The 16,790-nt window shown below is 46.9% G+C and overlaps 1 protein-coding gene across 2 annotated transcripts in view; it reads left to right on the forward strand.

Annotated features, from left to right (window-relative positions):
• Nucleotides 1-363: 363 nt before the first annotated feature.
• Abhd12b (abhydrolase domain containing 12B) overlaps nt 364-16,790 on the forward strand; it is a 30,382-nt gene continuing 13,955 nt past the window's right edge. Inside the window, exons 1-7 of one of the 2 annotated variants that reach the window (XM_036206663.1) lie at nt 364-458; nt 6,730-6,857; nt 8,013-8,115; nt 11,504-11,623; nt 14,347-14,377; nt 16,396-16,441; nt 16,541-16,670. In XM_036206663.1, coding sequence (XP_036062556.1) covers nt 364-458; nt 6,730-6,857; nt 8,013-8,115; nt 11,504-11,623; nt 14,347-14,377; nt 16,396-16,441; nt 16,541-16,670 — 653 coding nt within the window. The remainder of the gene's footprint in view (nt 459-6,729; nt 6,858-8,012; nt 8,116-11,503; nt 11,624-14,346; nt 14,378-16,395; nt 16,442-16,540; nt 16,671-16,790) is intronic. The other variant, XM_036206664.1, reaches the window with a different exon arrangement.

Raw genomic sequence — 16,790 nt, forward strand, 5'->3', positions numbered from 1 at the left:
GTCTTGATTTTAAAAACAAAGTTTTGCTTTGTTCCGTGGGCTCAGCAAAGTCAAGCACCTGCCCAAACTTGTGGGGATACATAATGAAAGCCAATGGAAAGTAAACAGAAACCAAAATGGTACTTAGTTATCTATGTATCTATGTGTTATATATTTTCTTTCTATTCTTCACCTGTGTGTCTGGGCGTGAGATCAACTAGGGAGGAAACCCCAGCCTCTTGAGATGAGTGTGACCTTGGGCGGGTGGCCAAGCTTCCCTCTGTGCTATAGAAGAGGGCGGGAACCGGGGTGGCAGGGGAGGAGAGGGCGAGCTTGGGCCATAGTGGCCAGTAACTGCTCCTCCAGCGGTGGCAGCACCTGGGGATGGATGCTAGGGACTGTGAGGCAGGCTCGGAGCCCGGGCCCCCTGCCTGTGCCTGTGTGGCCTCCTGGTGGGACATGGTCCTGAGGAACCTGAGGTGAGTGTGTTCAGTGGGTCCATCACCTCCACAGCCTGGCTGTTCCAAGCAGGGGTAAGGCAGTTGCTGGGGCCATAGGGCTGAACCGGTCCATTGGTTCTCTGTGGTCTAGAGAGCACTGAAGCTTTAGGGCTGGGAATTGGGGGGCAGGAGGGAGGGTTTCGGGGAGATATGGACGATGACTTGCTGGCTTTCACATCATTGCTTACTCTGGAGTTCTTGGAGATAGCTTTATCCCAGCCATCAAATACTACCTAGATCAGAGAGGTAGGCAGGTTTGACTTTTCAGAAATGTATAAGGGCTTTGGAAACGAGACTCCAAAAGATGGGTTCTCTTACTTGCTTAATTTGCAGCTCTACCGGATGGATTTGCATATTACTAATAATAGAGGCAGCCATAACATACGGTGTGCTGCAATCTGGGGTGGTATCTTTCAAGGTCAAGGGCCTGTGTAGGTGGAGAAAGCTCCATGATGAATACCTGACTCCCCGGGTGTGAGTTCTTAGGTGTATGTATTGGAATCACCATGGGGTTACCTGTGTAAATTCTTAACATTCTTTATGTCTGAAAATGTCTGTTTATCATGGTGTTTCGTTCGTTTCCTTTTAAACATTCTGTCTCCCATGAAACCATGGTCTGAACAATCAGTCACCTCCAATCAGTTGTTTAGATCAATATCACATCACTAATCTTGTTTGCACGGGAGCCAAGCGCTGGGTTTGGGACAGTAGCCCCAGGTGTATATCTCTTCTGTTTTGTTGATATGGGAAGGCATTGGTAGTTTTGCTGCATTTCTTCTTCCTGTTCCATTTTAATTTATTGCAGTCATGGGGAACCAGCCCCAGACTGCACCAGGGCTCAAAGAGAATGCCCAGAGTCCTGAAACTAACCTTTTTCTATCTGGGAAATTTTTAGGGACTAGAGGAAGAACTCACCCGCATTCTGATGGCTGCTTCCTCTCTTCTTTCATGTTGCTCTCTTCTCATGTTGGGTTCTCTCGTACTATTTATTGCACTCACGTGCTGTTACTCTTGTGGTGTTCTTTCTCGTCGCTCCAACCTTCTCATGTCCTTTTACAGCTTACATATCCCAACCAAGTATTTCAGGCACTGTAAGAGTTCTAATTATCCAGGAACACCTGCAGCCCCACTTGGGGCTACAGAGTCAAGTTATTTTCTGTAGCCTTGACTAGTCAGAATTTATTTTCACAAGCTGAGGTCAGGAATGAGTGTAAGGAATTAATCATTTGCCAGCTAGTTATAATTGGGCTGTCTTTGTATTTACAACCTAGCCAGGCACCTCAGCTGTGTGTCCCTGTGATAGCAAAGCACCTACCTGGTCTAATCTAAAGCTCCTTTGAAGCTTCATTTCACCTAATGGTGTACAAGAAACCTGTAACTGCAATTCTCAGCATCAAGATCAAGGGAATTTGAGCCAGTCTGGACTCAGGTGTTTCCCTAAATTATAAATCTAAGCTGTGATTAAAGCAGCTTCTTAGTAGTACTCAATAGGCTCTGACTGTGTCAAAAATTATACAGCATCTTCCTGACAGTCTGCAGATAAATGTGCCCAGTAGATGAGATGTATTCATGAGATAAACACATACAATACAGGTAATGGGGAATTCCCCACACCATATACGCAGTAGCAGCAGCAGGTCGGGAGACAACAGAAGCAAAATACATTCTGGAGTCTGTATTCTCGCAAGCCTCGCTTGAATGAGACACAGCCATCAGAGATACTCTTCTGCTGGACTGACGCCTGAACCACAATTACCACCTGCTGCACCTCTGATAAAGCCATTACTACCAGCATTGATTTATACAAACTACTCTAGGATCACAGCCACACACACACAGGAGACCTCACTTTGGAATGCCCTAGGGATGATGACCAACGGGGATCATTTGCTCTTGTACCTGCCCCCCCTCCCATTCGCCCCCCCGCACCCCCCCCCACCGCCACCCCATAGCAGAGGTTGGAGAGTGAGTGGGATCACACTGCTCCAGTTACATCCATTCTCTCCCCCTTGACATGGCTGCTCTGGGGAAACTGTTCCCCACCCCATCACCTACCCCATAATTTGTTCTCTATAAAGCTAGGGGCTGATTGTTTATCCCTCAATAGGCAGGAAAGAACATTTCTTAGGTTGACAAAGCTGCAGTCCACAGTCATAGAGAGCCCGCCATGTTGCTAATAACAGGGTTGAGAGGACCCTCGGCTGCTTGCCTCGCTAATTAGTAAAAGTCGAGTCTTTCAAGGCTCTGAAGTGCTTCCCAAAAGAATGAAACACCGGTGCAGTTCTTCCTCTAAGCAGAGGGGCGTTGATCTAAGAGGAGATGTGCTAATGCTAAGGAGACGGACGCTCCAGCATCCACAGGGCGCTGACCATGCTTAGCCCTGCATATGCCTAATGTGATGTGTGAGGTGGAAGGAGACCACTTAATCAGCCATTATCTTCAGTGGCTGAGTTTTAGTACTGTCCTGGTTTGCTTTCTATCTCTGTGATAAAACACCACGACCAAAAAGCAAGCTGGGGAGCTGAGGGTTTATAGTCCGTCATGAAGAGAAGTTAGAGCAGGAACTCAAGGCAGGAACCTGGAGGCCGGAACTGAAACAGAGGCCAGGGAGGAACACTGCTTACTGACTTGTTCATCCTGCTTTTTAAAATCACCCAGACCCACCTGCCCACGGATGGTATGTGCCCAGCAACCTGGACCTTGCCACATCAATCATTAACTAAGAAAATGTTCCACATACTTGTTTCACAGGCAAGCTAATGGATGCACTTTAACTTAGGTTCCTCTTTCTAGGTAACTCTAGTGCCAAGTTGACATAAAACTAACAGGGACACATTCCCTGCTAGTATATTTATTCAAAAAGTTCATCCGATATGGTTACTATCTAAGGTGGATGGGACCATGAGAATAAATCTTCACTTGCATGGAAGCTAGTCTCAGGAAAGGAGTCAGGAGAAAGCTTAAAGGCTGTTTTCCTCTTTCTTGGGCCACTGCCTTTTTGTTCTAGATGGTTCGCAGAGCACTCCTGGGAGGGGCCGAAGATCTTACTAATTCTTCCCACAGGACGGGTCTTCTATCTGTCACTCACTAACCTAGGACTCGGCATCCACAGGAGTAAACAAAACGGTCAACAATCCCTGTGCTTGCAGAGCGCTTGGGGACTCACTTTTCAACTGCAGTGAAAACATAAGCAAAGGATGGAGCCCTCTAGTCCCCACTGCCTCCCCCATGACTGCTTTCACCCTTACAAACAACGTGCATCTGTCAGTCTTCACTGTATGGGTCAGCCCATACTGACTGCGCTTGACATGTGCTAGATAGAGAGGGATGTCCAAGCTGCTGTGTGGTCCTGGGGAACCTTTGATGAGCTCAGGAGAAGACAGGCCTATCATAGGGAAGCAACCAGAAAGCCATCAAGGGTCAATCTGAGGCTCTGCTCGTGGGTGAGAAAGGGCAGAAAGGAAAATCCACAGAGGGAAGGTCTGTGTGTAGAGGGTTTATCGCCAAAAACCACCCAAATGCATGCAGGGTGCAAAGAGGGTGGTGTGCAATCCGGTGGGGAGGGCATAACCTGGTACTCCTTGATCAGCACGTGTTGACTGTGTCAGTCAGCAATGGAATGGAGGTACAGCACGTCTTAATATAATAATAGTTTTCTGGCTGAATATTGTCTGATCTGGGCTCTCAAAAGCTGGTTTGTGCACACCTCTGGGCAGGAAGGACACACTCTACATAAGCTCCGGCTCCAGCCAGTTTTCACCGGGAAGAATCTCCTAGCAAGGTCTTCTGGCCCCTCTGAGGCGCCCTGTGGTTGCGGCTGCCACTGATCAAGAGACAGGTGAAAGAACACCCCAGTGCCAAGGTGGCTGTGTGATGTAGCCAGCCTATAGCCAGGACCGGCCGGAAACTGCCTCCCCTGCTCAAATCAGGTCTGTTAGCCGCTGGTGACTTTTGATCCTCGGCCAATCTAGGGGAAGTCAAATCGACAACCCCTTCATTAAAAGAAGCCCCTTTGCATTATTGATGCTGGGGGATCAGGTCATTCTCTTCTTTCTCCTAAGCGGCTCTCACTGAAGTGCCTTGAGCTATTTGAGAAAAAGGTCCCGTATAAATTATTCCTTAAAAAAAACAAAAAAACAAAAAAAACAAAGAAACATATTTTCTTTCAATGCCACTGTTCCCCAAGCAGACAGACCTTCAAAAGGTAACCTAGCAGGAGACTACCCTGCCTACCTTCAAAAGATAACTTAAGGGGAGCCTGGAGGGCAAGGAGTGTGTGTGTGTGTGTGTGTGTGTGTGTGTGTGTGTGTGTGTGTGTGTGTAGGGGGACGGTGCAGGAACGCAGAGCCTGCAGGAGACAGCACACTGGAAAGAAGCCCACCCCTACAGACTTCTCCTCTGTCTGCCCCGTTGCTTTGATCTGTGGCTCAGAGCAGAATCTTGGGGTTGTGATTTTCATCTCTAAAATCAGAACAACGCCCTGCCCTTCCCACTGCCTTTGTGGGGGCTATTTTAGAGTGTTATGAAACAATCCTCTTTGAGTCTTTCTTGCTGGTTCTGTGGGTAGGCAGTCGCCCATGTGTGATATATTTGAAGAGCGACCCGTAGCTTGGAGCTTGCATAGCTTTCCACTACTGGCAGACCTGTCCAAAATCCATGACTCATCATGTCTCTTCAAGCCTCTTTTGGAGATGGATAAGCGCTTTGGTTTTTAAGTCATCAACACTTGAAGGAGAATTGTTTAGAGGTTGACCGCTTCCACAGCCAGAGGCTCCTGTAAATACCGGGACAGAAAGGGGGAAAGAAGTTAAGGAGGAAGGGACTCTAAGACAGAGTGAGGGGGCAGAGGGAAAAGGGAATATGAAATACTATTCCCCAGGAGCAGAATTTTGGTGGAGGCTGGCCTCGTTCCTGGGGTCCTCTTTGCTTGCGCTGGGAATACGTAGAACTCAGCAGGTCTGTGACAGCTTGTTGGATGGAGATCATGGCAAAATTCTGGGGTCAGGTAGACTTGGGGACAGTGGTTCATTCATTGGTTTGTGCCTTTGGGAAGGAGGGAGTCCTGACTGTCAACACTTCTCATTTGCAAAGCAAGGTAATGGCAGTTACTACCCCCATCTGCTCTGGTCTAGCAGAGGCAATCAATGCAACCTTCTAAGGATATCACATTGAGCAATTAGTGCTGACCAATTAGCATAGGGAAAAGGATTTGCATAGTGGATGGTGGGATCGTAAGTGGGAAGCAGGAGATGAAAGTGTTAATTCTTAGGACACGATCTTGAACTTCATAAAAAATGTGGCTCAGGACGGGTGGCCTTAGTGGGCCGTCATCACTGGGCTGCCGTGGCATGTAGCTTCAGGTGTTGGTGTTGAAGAGAACAGTAAAAGAAAGATGTGAAGGCCCAAGAACCACTCATCATGTACAGAACATACATGCTGGCAAAACACACAGACACATAAAATAAAAATATATATCAAAAAAGAAAGGAAGCTGTGTGTGATCCAACGTCACCCTGCCCTGGCTTCAGCCCTTTTGGAGTGCCTTGGGGTCCTTTCCTGCCATGGTCCCCACAGGTCCTTTTCCTCTCAAAGGTGGGGGCCTTCTACACGTTGCTTTCTGAGCCCCAGCCCAAAGAGCTTGCACGGTTCTAGTGGTTGCTCACTCTGAGCTGATGGGGCTCTGAGCTGGTGCCTGACAAAGCCGTCTGCAGCTGTTTGTGTTCGACTTCAGGGTCCTGTCCAGGCCTCCCATGGGCTGCTCACCCAGATGCAGGGTCTTAGCTTCGTCTCCTGCTCCAGCCACACTGGGCTTCTGCAGGGACTGGCAGGGCCTCTATCTGAGGGCCTTCCTCACCTGGCTGCCCAACAGTGCCATTTTATATAGCTATGAGCAGTTAGTTGTGTGAAGGATTTTGCTTCTATGGCAGGGTTAGCCTCTGGAATTGGATTTGGATCTTTTTTTTTTTTTTTTTTTTAAGGCATTCTTTTAAAAAAAATCATTCATCTATTTTTCTTTTATTAGTGTTTCTGCCTACATGTATGTCTGTGTAAGGTGTCAGATCTTGGAGTTACAGATAGTTGTGAGCTGATATGTGGGTGCTGGGAATTGAACCTGGGACCTCTGGAAGAGCAGTCAGTGCTCTTAACTGCTGAGTCATCTCTCCAGCCCCTGGATTTGAATCTTTAAAGTCAAACAAACCAGGACAAGCCTTGGGCTGATCTTGAAAACTTTACTCTCAATGTCTGGCAGATCTTTCCCTTGTGCCTGCTCGGCGCTTGGGAGAAACATTGCTGCTGAACACCGAAGCTCCCCGAGGAAATCTTTCAAGGAACGTGTTTTCCCTCCTCTGATGAACATGATGATTTATTTCAATTTTTGTGAGTATGTACTGCCCATGGATGTTCCTATATAAATTCTCCCAAATGAAGAGCTCACTGCTCTTAAGGTCATGACACAAGAAAAGTCACGTCACAAAACCCTGGCTAGACTTACATGGTTGGAAACCAACTATATTGATGGTTAGCACAAATTCATCCATCACTGCTAGAAAGTGTGTGTGTGTGTGTGTGTGTGTGTGTGTGTGTGTGTGTCTGTATATATGTTCATGTGTGTGTCTATGTCTCTGTGCATGTTTGTGTGTATGTGTATGTGTGTACCTGAATGTTTGTATGTGTATGTATGTGTGCATATGTACGTATGTGTGTATGAATGTGTGTATATGAGAGTATGTATTTGTATGTATATGCATATGTCTGTATGAGTATGTGAACACGTGTGTGTATGACAATATGCGTGTATATGTCTCTGTGTATGTTTGTGTATATGTATACATGTGTGTGCCTCAATGTATGTGTATGTGTGTGTATGAGTATGTGTGTGTATGCATATGTATGTATGTCTGTGCATGTATGTGTATGGGAGCATTTGTGTGTGTGTGTGTGTGTGTGTGTGTGTGTGTGTGTGTGTGTGTGTTGACACTGGGTGTTGTCCTCATCACTCTCCTCTTGCTGAAGAGGAGTTTCCAGATCTGGCTAGTCTCAGTAGGTTACCCCAGAATCCTCTGCTTTTTTGCCGTGTTGCTGAGGTTTCAGGCTGGCTGCCATGTCTGCCTGGCTTTTTATGTGGGTGTGGTGGGCCCTAACGCTTGTTCTTATGCTTGTGTGGAGAGTGACCACATTATCCACTGAACCATCACTTCAGCCTTTTAATCCTTCTTCTTACCTGCATCAATTATAGAAGAGGAGAGAGAGAGAGAGAGAGATGGATTTCTCCCCCCATACTGGAGCCCTCTGTTGAACTCAAGACTGGCTCTATTTTGCCTTACAGCTGATGATAATGGTATTCCCCATGGGTTTATTTTCGCCCGATTCTACTTACCTTCTCAGAGAAATGGTTTCTTCTGCTTTTCACTCTGGAAAGGCTTAGCTCGCAACTTCAAACTGACTCGCTTGCAAAAGCGAAGCTTCTTTTAAAATGGATGGACAGACCCAGAGCCCGGTGCTGCAGGGTTGAAAACGATTTCTGCTTTGCAGATAAAGCTCCCCTTCTTGTGGATTTAAAGAAGCCCGAGTCGACGATCGCTCACACAGTGAACTTCTTTGTCAGGCCTGAGCCTGGGGTACTGCTCGGCGTCTGGTGAGTGAGCTGACTGATGCCTGCCTGAGTCTGGCTCTTGTGCCTGTGTAGCAAGCACGTGTTAGCCTCTGAACCGTCTAAGAAGGCCTGATCTTCTTACATGCATCAGCCATAGAAAGAAGAGAGATGGAGACAGAGACAGACAGGCAGACAGACAGACACACACACACAGAGGGGTGTCGGGGGAGATGGAACCAAACTTTCTGCTAGAAGAGCATAGAGGAAGTGAGGTTGTGCTGCCTGCCTGTGCAGAACCTGGCTGTCTGTGGAAGCTTCTAGAGGCTGTTCCGTACACTTTTCCTTTTATTGTGGCAACCCCCCTGCTCCATTTTACTTTACAGAATGTTTGCTTTAGAGTCTAAAGTTATACAAAATGGCGCTCTTGGCTTCTGGCCCCACTTATGCCTGCCTTCCACCATCCATCCTTGCCATCATCGGCAGACACACTGGCTCCCTGACAAACACCACAACCAGGACTTGCTCTGCTCCCTCCTTTTGCCAACGCTCCATGTCCCACCCTACTGTTGTTCATCTAAGGGTCCCACTTTGGTCGTTTTCAGGAAACCTTCCTATCCCCTGCTCTTCCTCTTCCAGTAAACTCGCTCATGGCCATCTGTGTTCAACGCTTAGGGCAGTTCTTTCTATTGTCGTGGGATAAACATTATGATTACTTGCCTACTTTTGCCTTCCTAATGAGACTATAGCTTCCATGGGTGGACAGCCTCTGGTGGTGGGTTCATCCACAGCCTAACTCTAGCACACAGAAATCACCCAATCAAGGTCAAAGGAGGTCATGTGCCTTCTATTTTATTTCTGTTATAATCTTGAGAATCTTCTTGTTGGGTCTACTTGCTGCCATTACTAATACTCTGTTTTATAGTTCATCTCCATGAGTCTGAAGTTCCAACAGGAGGATGTTCTGGGAACAGTGCATATAACTTTTTCCTTGTCCTCAAGGACAGTCTAGCCAGTTGTTTGATTGACTACATGGGCATGGTGAGGCAGCTACTATGTTCATGAGCAGATTACCCAGAGGACAGCGGCACCAGTGTTTCCAGAGGTCCTGTGGATGGTGGGCTTCTGCTCCTTGGTGATTGATGGGACTGAAGATTCATCGCCTCTTGGCCAGTTCTGCATGTCCCTGTGAAATGATACAATGCAGCACTTTCAGAGTTCTCTTGTTAGCCGAACAAGACAGAAGAACTTGAAGATTAGTGTTTACAATCTCGAGGCCACTTGGTTTCATTAGTTAGACTACATGGCTTCCCTTGAGTAGTGACTTCAGAACTGGGTAGCTTAGAAACTAAAGAGATCTGTCTATGGAGGAGAAACTTACGTATATAATCTAGGAAGGTCCTTGGGGTGTGTTACAGACTTACCTTAAACCACCTGACTTGTGCTCTGAAGTAACCATCACTTAATGGTGGATAGAGCTGTTTCAGTTTGCTTTATGTTGTGATAAACACCACGACCAAAAGCAGCTTGACAGGGAAAGGGTTTATGTCACCTTACAAAGTACAGTCCATGGATGAAGGATGAGGGCAGGAACTCTGGGTAGGAACCTGAGGCAGGAACTGAATCAGAAGCCATGGAGGATGGTTGCTTGCTGGCTTGCTCCTGGGTTTACATTAAGTCGCCTTTCTTCCTTCCTTCCTTCCTTCCTTCCTTCCTTCCTTCCTCCCTCCCTCCCTCCCTCCCTTCCCTCTCTCCCTATCTTTCTCTTTCTTTTTTTCTCTCTCGTACATTACATCCCAACTTCAGTTTCCCCTCCTTCTACTCTTCCCAGTACCCCCCACCTCCTTCTCCCCCAGATCCACTTCTCCTCAAAAAAAGAGCAGGCCTCCCAGGGATATTAACCAAACACAGCATAACAAGTTACAGTAAGGCTAGGCACAAACCCTCATATCAGGGCTGAACGAGGCAACCCAGTAGGAGGAAAAGGATGCCGAGAGCAGGTAAACGAGTCAGAGACACCCCCACTCCCACTGTTAGGAGCCCCACAAGAGCAAGAAGCTAAGCTGCGCAACCATAACATATATGCCGAGGCCCTAGCTCAGACCCATACAGGCTCTGTGATTGTTGCTTCAGTCTCTGTGAGCCCCTACGAGCCCTGATTAGTTGATTCTGTGGGCTGTGCTCTTATGGTGTCCTCGACCCCTCTGGCTCCTACAATCCTTCATCCCCCTCTTTTACGGGGGTTTCCCTGGCTCCACCTAGTATTTAGCTGTGGGTCTCTGCATCTGCTCCCATCAGTTGCTGGATGATGTCTGAATTTTTCCCCCCAGTTCTATCCTGGGTCTTTGGGCTGTCTGGCCTCTGGTTCCTGACCATCCGGATGGTGTCAGGCATGGTCTCCCTCTCATGGCACAGTTATTGGTTGGCCACTCCCACACGTTCTGAGGTTTTGTTGTTGGGTTGGTGTCCCAGTCCCGCTACTGGAAGCCTCACCTGGTTATAGAAGATGGCCGGTTCAGGCTCTGTGTCCCCCATTACTACAAGATCTCACTAGGTCACTCTCATAGATTCCAGGGAGTTTCCACTGCGCTAGGTTTCCACATCTTTCTTATTGGGCCTTCCTTCATCCACTCACTATTGAGAAAACATCCCACGTACAAGCCCACGGGCCAATCTGGTGGAAGGTATTCCTTAGCCGAGGTTTATTCTTTCTAGGCGTGTCAAGTTAACAACCAAGATTAGCCATCACCTCCGCCCACATGACATTGTTGAACACCTTTAATTGTTATTTCAAAGTCCCCATGTGTTCATATGCGGAAATCTGAGCATCAAAACTTAAGCAACTATTGAACTATATGAGTGTCTTAATAAAATATTGGTTACTGAGAGATAAAAGAAGAATAACTTGGGTTTATGTTCAAATTCTGGGTAAATATCTATTATTTTTTTTGCTTGTTTCAACCTGGTTTTTGTTGTTGTTGATATTTCAATGGCTTGCACATAAGAACTGTAATCTTGGAAATTTCTTTTCGGTTTTTCAAGACAGGGTTTCCCTGTGCAGCTTTGCGCCTTTCCTGGAACTCACTCTGTAGACCAGGCTGGCCTCGAACTCACAGAGTTCCGCCTGGCTCTGCCTCTCGAGTGCTGGGATTAAAGGCGTGCGCCACCACCGCCCGGCTTGGAAATTTCTTAATAGAAACAAAAGTTGCAAGAATTCAAGCAGGAAACAGTGAACCCTGTGTGGTGCCGTAGCAATAGCAATTTCCCTCAGATCCTTTGTGCGCTTAGGTTTTGTTATTAGCTTATGCATGTATTACTCAGATAAAGTGCGCAAACACTTAGCTGCCGCTTTGATATATGGTCTCTGGAATAAGGGTATAGGAAGAAGCGAGTTTCTGCCTCTGCAGTTTTGTAAGAATTCCTTGCTCTTCAGGCACACAGTTCCCAGCTGCCGGGGAGAAGACGCCAAGGGGAAGTGTCGCTGCTGGTATGAAGCTGCCCTTCATGATGGGAACCCAATTATTGTTTATCTTCATGGTAGTGCACAACACAGGTCAGCACCTCTGCTTGGAGTGTCGTCTGTCTGTCTATTTATCTATCTACCTACCTACCTATCATCTATCTAACTAACTAACTAACTAACTAACTAACTAACTAACTAACTATTTTTGAGAGATTAAGAGCAACTCTAAGCCACGGGAGACTGAAAGCAGATTTCAAGCACAGACATGCCTTTGCCTATTTTTATTGGTTTTTTGAAATGCAATGGTGTTCTGGCAAATGGCTTCTCTTTAAACAGGCAGTCTGCATGGCATGTAGAATGATCGAGAGTCTGTTTCCGATAGGGAGGGAATGGTAATTCTTCCAAAAGGCCCGTATAGATTTCAATTAAGCCACTGGCTTCTATAACGCTCAAGATTATCCAAGACGATAGATTGAATCCAAATGGAATCAGTTGCTTTTAAACCAAGAAAAGACTAGAGCTAGCATCCTGGAGGAAGGGGTTCTCATGCGTGTGTCCGGCAAGAAGAACTGTCCATAGCAGACTTGACAGAACCACAGCCTTGCACAAAGGCCGCTGGGACCTCAGATTCTTGTGCGGGAATATCTGTTCAGTCACTTTCCTCTCAGCCCCAGACTGGTTGCTTCTAATCCTAGTGGCTAGGAATAATTGCTTCCAAAGGGCTTCACGTCGTCCTCTTCATTTGGTCTGTAAAAGCTTCCCTCTGTATTTCTTCGAATGTATGTGTGGCTCCCTAGGAGACAAGCATTCCCATTGTAACTCATGCTATTTCCAAATAGTCTCCAAATACTCCATGGATTGACAAACCTGTGGATAACTGGAAAAGGTTTAGGTGTGCATTAAAGGACAGACAAAGAGCAATTTCCACATTGGTGGTCTCTTCCAGAAAATTAGAGTAGAGAGTCCTTTATTAATTCCCTTTTATTATTAAAGCATTAATTCCCTTTATCTGAAGTCTGATGCCTGAGAGAAGTCACCTGGAACTCTGACCACAGAGACTGGAGACTGATAGATTCCGTTCTCAGGTATTCATGCTTCAACCCAGTCCTTGTGGTCCCTGTCTGGCTTTGTCCCAAAGCTGGCCTCCTAGAAGCCTGTTGTTCATTGATGTGCTGTCAAAGCCTTGCCTGGCCCACATGATTATCAGCTGGGGACTGCTCTGCCGGAGCGGGAGGGGACAGCGTATCACAAACCCACTGTCTCCCTCATGGCTGAGGGTTGGGGGTAGAGTACAGACGCTTCAAACCAAAACCAAGTGACAGGCTCAGGAAACCTGCCCGCTGGCTAGCTCGCCTGTGCTTCTTGGCCTGTCATTGTCTGTCAGGTGATGGCTTTCTCAAGTCTTGCCATCTATCTCTCCAGGAGCTTTCTTGCTCTGTCCGTTTTAGAATTGCATTCTCTAAGATTTTTTTTTTTTTTTCTTCAGTGAAACTGAACAGTGGGCCTTGTTTAGCATTGTTCTGGTTTATGAAGTTGGACAGTCTTGCAGTAGGTTTATTTAAAGGATCAGTACACCAGACTGCCATGCCTGTGTCTGTGTGTGAATCAGAAATTGTCCTCGGTTGACCCAGGTCCACGGGCCACACCCTCCTCAGCCTCTACCCTGAAGTCTCAGCTAATAGTCAGCAGTACTGAGCTCGCAGTGCTGAGTACTGAGCACTGAGCACTATTCCTCCAACAAGAAGCTACAGGGGATCTCGTCAAAGGACCAAAATCAGTGTATATAGGTCCCAGATCTATGGGGGACTTGAGGACTTTCGAACTCATTCCTAACGTCATAAACTTGCAGGGTGGGCCCATTTTTGTTTCTAGGAAATGGGTTTATAGCTTTAACTAGCTGCTCAGAGGTTCCATGGCTCATTAACATTGAACAACTTTGGCTCTGAGGCTAATGTTTTTTTTAAAAGGGCTTTTCTGCCTTTTGGCTAATTCTTTGATTTCTTTTGTTGAGGTGAGTGTGGGTGCTGTCATTTTGGGGGTATTTTGTACTTGCAAAGGCAAGTCATTCTTCATTTCTTCTTGAGCTTTGTGGCAGAGTTAGTGGGGTTCAGACAAATTGTAATTGAGTGCAAGTGATCCCATCCCACCCTCACCCCTAGCTCAGTTCTGAAGTCACTCTTTAGAATCCTTCCTTTAGCTTACAGAGAACACCTAGGGGTAAGTTCCCAGAACCCAGAGATGGATTATCTGTACGTCATCAAATGCTTGTGTTGGGAAGCCCTGGAGAAACCAGCACATCCAAGGAAAGATGGGGGTGGAGGTGGAGTCTTTTGGTCATCGGCCCTGACACAGGCAAGCTGGTCTTGCCACTAAGAAATATTTCTTTGTGGGATGGTAGTGGTGCACACTTTTAATCCCAGGACTTGGGAAGCAGAGGCAGGTGGATCTCTGTGAGTTTGAGGCCAGCCTGGTCTACAGAGCTAGTTCCAGGACAACCAAGGGTACACAGAGAAACCCTGCTCAAAAAACAAAACAAACAAAGACCCGTGTTAGGCCAGGCGTGGTAATACCTACCTTTATTCCCAGCACTTGGGAGGTTGAGGCAGACAGATCTCTGTGTGCTTGAGGCCAGCCAGGGCTCCAGAGTGTAACCCAGTCTCAAACAACAATAACAACAACAACAGAATACACAAAAACAAAACAAAAATCTAAAAGAGAACAGATAAGGGGGGACATTGTGAGAGGTTTGTATTGAATTTGTCATGATTGATCCTAATTCCTGTGCTTCCCCGCTCTGCCCCTCTCCTCCACAGGGCAGCTTCTCACAGAGTCAAGCTGGCCAAGGTAAGTCTAAGAGGTCATAGAGTACCAGCCCTCTAAGTCCCCTCCAGTTCTGTCAGGGTTACAGTGTGGAGTTCCCCTTGAGGGCCTCAGTGTGATGGTCTCCTGAGAGATCTGCCCCCTCCTGAGTGGCCTTCTCTTCATCCATTACCTTGACTCAGATAGGAGTGTGTGTGTAAACATGGAAATAACATGGGGAGTGTGTGTATATGTGTGTGTGTGTGTGTGTGTGTGTGTGTGTGTGTGTGTGTAAACACATGGTAATAACTCTGGGCCCCCAAACCCTTCCATGATTTTGACCTCACTTCTACAAATTTCTTCGCCTGTCTGGGCAGGTGATTCCTTTAGAACGAAGGTCTGTCTCATCACACTTTTCCTCATTTCATCCCCACCCCCACCCCAATCCTGTTACTTGTTTCTGCTCATTCTCCACTGGCCTTTTCTCTGTTTCATCAAAACCTTTCATACTGTGGTTGTACCTAAATATAAATTACATTGCACACTTTTACACTCTTTTATAATCATTTTCATTTTCTTGGTTCTCCTTGTCTTTTTTTGAGGCAGGGTCTCACTATGTAACCCTGGCTAGCCTGAAATTTTTGATATAGAACAGGCTGGCCTTGAACTCACAGAGATCTGCTTGCCTCTTGCCCCCCAAAAGCTGTGTTTAGGCATGCATCACACACTCGGCTCTCTTTTTCGTGTTCTTACATAGGGGTCACAATTACCAATTTAAAGACTATACCTTTTCCAGTTAATTTTAAGTAACTGCTAGCTAGCTCACTGATGTTATGAAGTTCTACTTTTTTTCTCCCTGAATTTACTTAAATAGTACAGTTATGGAAAACTAAAGGCGACTATTTAGTTTTCCGAGTCTTGTTTATTTTCCTAGGAGTACATATTGGAGTGTGGGAGTTGTTATTGCTCTCCTTACTCAATATGGGATGCTACAAGCCACTCACGGATGACCCCACTCCACCTCCCTGGGGCCCACCTACTGTGTGTTGGCTCAAGCTGAAAGTTCCAGTTTGTTTCTAACTTGTAGTTTGATCTGAATGGTGAAGATCCCTGGTCAGGCTTAGCCACGCACAGCCACCGCAGTAGGAAGCCACAGTTACATAGATGCAGGCAGGCCCAGGCAGGCCCAGGCAGGCCCAGGCAGGCCCAGGCAGGCCCAGGCAGGCCCAGGCAGGCTTGGGCTGCAATCTTGGCTCCGCCCATAAGTAGCTGGAAGACTTATAATTAGTTACTATGACTCTTCCCTTCAATTTATCCACAAAATGCATCTTGAAGAGTTTCTCTTCTTTGGCTATTGTGTTTCAGCTTGTTTAAAATTAAATTTTCATATTCTTTCTTTCTTTCCCTAATTGGAGCTGGGCAATGATTTCATATATTCAAGTGGTGATGCCTTTATTTTTTTTTAGTTGAAACTACAACTTTTATCTGACTGAGATAAACACCTCCCCACTATGAGAGTGCCTCTCTCCACAACTCTGTGTAGCGTTTCATTCTCAGGGAAAATCATTCATTCTTCCAAAGAGTGTGTGTGTGTGGTCTCAGGGATCAAGCCCAAGGCCTTGAGTATGCTAGATGGGTACTCGACCTTGGAGCCACACCCCCAGCTCTAGACAAGGCTCAGCTGAGACTGCTACAATATCCATGTAACCCTCCAGCAACCCTGAATAATATTTACATATCTGCATGTTTAACAAGCAGACTGAGGTTGTATAGCGGCTCATGGCAGAGCCCGGGTGTGACCCAGGCTGCTTTTCAATTCCCGCATAGACTCTCATCTCCAGATTTAAAAAAAAAAAATACAGAATTTTTGTGATTCTGGGACTCAAACCAAGCACCTTGAACACACCAGGCATGTGCCTTACCAGTGAACGGGATCCTAGCCCTTCCGAACCCACCTTTCTACCCATTACAACAGAGGGACGGACATAAATGTATTGATGAGGAGCCTTCTCTGTGGGGATCGTCTCACTGCCTGAAGTGATAACAGCTCATTTGGCATGCAGGTGCTGAGTGACGGGGGCTTTCATGTCTTGTCTGTGGACTACAGAGGTACGTGCTGGGAACAGTGACAAAGATGGGGACAGAAGGCTTTTGATGACTCCTCAGTTCACAGGGTGTGATACTGTGCTCACCCCTTCTTGCTGCCAGGGTTCGGGGATTCAACCGGGAAGCCCACGGAGGAGGGGCTAACCACGGACGCTATTTGTGTCTATGAATGGACCAAGGCGAGAAGTGGTGGGACCCCTGTGTGTCTGTGGGGCCACTCTCTGGGCACAGGGTAAGTGGGAGCCGAAGCGTTGTCCTTTAGGGGTCCTCGTGTCTTCACAGGGGTTTTGTGTCTTCAGAGGCACAGTAAACGGGGAAGGGAAGCTGAGCTGGGGTACCTGGGTTCCTTAGC

This window comes from Onychomys torridus, chromosome 14, assembly GCF_903995425.1.
Source record: "Onychomys torridus chromosome 14, mOncTor1.1, whole genome shotgun sequence".
Classification (NCBI taxonomy): domain Eukaryota; kingdom Metazoa; phylum Chordata; class Mammalia; order Rodentia; family Cricetidae; genus Onychomys; species Onychomys torridus.